Here is a 1474-nt window from a genome sequence, read left to right as displayed (position 1 = left end):
CGGGGTACGCGGAGCAATTGCTCGTGTGCACAGGGCGCGACGACTGGGCGTCGCGTATCGAGGAGGAGGATAGCGGCGACAACCTCGCCGCCGACCTGAAGGAGCTTTTTGGCAGGGGCGGGACCTACAGCGATGTGAGTTGTTCTTTTTACTTTTCCTCTTTTTTTCCCTCTTTTTTTCTCGCTAGTCTCTTTTTTCCTCTTTGTCTTCTGAGGGCATGCCGGCAGAGACCCTGTCTTGGTGCGGTTGCGATCCGCTTGCCATGTGGAAATCTTCCTCTGTCTTTTACAGTATGCAACTTCCTTCGTCTTGTCAAGTATGAAACATGCAGTGTACCCGAGACTGACGGTAAGTCGCGCGCGCGCCTTGGCCCTCCAACAGCCCTTTCACAACGTCTCGGTGCTCAACGCGTCGTTTCCGTCGTCAACGCCCCGCCGCAGGGCCGAGCTCCAGACCACATCGGCCTACCTGCTCCCCAGCTTCAAGTATGTGCCCTTCCTGCCGCGCGTGTCCTTTGAGAGCGTCCAGGCGCTGGCCAAGGGCTACCTCCTGCCCGAGGCCCTGCATCCCGTGCACGACGGCCTGTCGCCGGTGCACCGCGACCGCTTGCTGCGGAAGGAGGCCTACCGCGAGATGCTGTACGGCGTGCAGGACGTGCAGGACGTCCTCGTGCTCATCTGCGGCCATGGCGGGCGGGATGCGCGGTGTGGTATCACAGGGCCCGTGCTGCGGAGCGAATTCGAGACGCAGCTCGACGCGGCCGGCGTGCATGTCCTGAAGGGGGAGGTCGAGGGCGACGTCGAGGAGAACCAGGGGCGGAGGCTCGAGGAGGGGGCCACTGCGCACGACGGCGGCGGCGAGGGGGCGCCACAGAGGGGTGCGGCAGCGGCGCGAGTCGGCCTCATTAGCCATATTGGCGGCCACAAATTTGCCGGCAACGTCATCGTCTACGTGCCGCCGGGTATGAAAGCGCAGGACGGGACCGAGCATGGCCTTGCGGGCAAGGGCATCTGGTACGGTCGCGTGGAGCCGCGGCACGTCGAGGGCATCGTCAAGGAGACCATCCTGGGGGGGCGTGTCATTGCTGACATGTTCCGCGGCGGCATCGATCAGCAGAGGAAGATCCTCAGGATGTAGACGGCAGGCTGTCCGGGTGGACCAGGTGTGTGTAAAGATGGAAGTCCGGCATTCTTCCGGTTGTACTTCTAAAATGCATCGCGGTCACTCGCGCGCCGAGTCGGTGGTGTGTCTGAGCGTCATTGGGATGAAGTGCATGCGTGTGGTTGGTCTTGGCTCTTGCTGACGCCAAACCGGTTGTGTACCGTGAAGATTCGGGCTCGAGAGGTCAGATTTCTTTTGCCCTTTTTTTCACATGTCTGACCACCGGTCCAAGAATCGATGTTGCCTTGTCTTAGTGTGATTCTCATGCAAACACGGCCGGTCCATGGATCTCTTCAGCGGAGGTCGGGGTGGG

At 61.2% G+C, this 1474-nt stretch overlaps 1 protein-coding gene across 1 annotated transcript in view; it reads left to right on the top strand.

The window, feature by feature from the left end:
* VDBG_00117 (FMI1 protein) overlaps positions 1-1137 on the top strand; it is a gene marked incomplete at both ends in the record, with an annotated part of 2406 nt that extends 1269 nt beyond the window's left edge. The window contains 2 exons of the mRNA XM_003008390.1: positions 34-134; positions 382-1137. Of these exons, the coding sequence (XP_003008436.1) occupies positions 34-134; positions 382-1137 (857 nt within the window). The remainder of the gene's footprint in view (positions 1-33; positions 135-381) is intronic.
* Positions 1138-1474: the final 337 nt, after the last annotated feature.

This window comes from Verticillium alfalfae, genomic scaffold, assembly GCF_000150825.1.
Source record: "Verticillium alfalfae VaMs.102 supercont1.1 genomic scaffold, whole genome shotgun sequence".
NCBI classification, from domain to species: Eukaryota; Fungi; Ascomycota; class Sordariomycetes; order Glomerellales; family Plectosphaerellaceae; genus Verticillium; species Verticillium alfalfae.
Note: the sequence above shows the minus strand (reverse complement) of the source record. Positions and strands in the feature narration are given on the sequence as shown.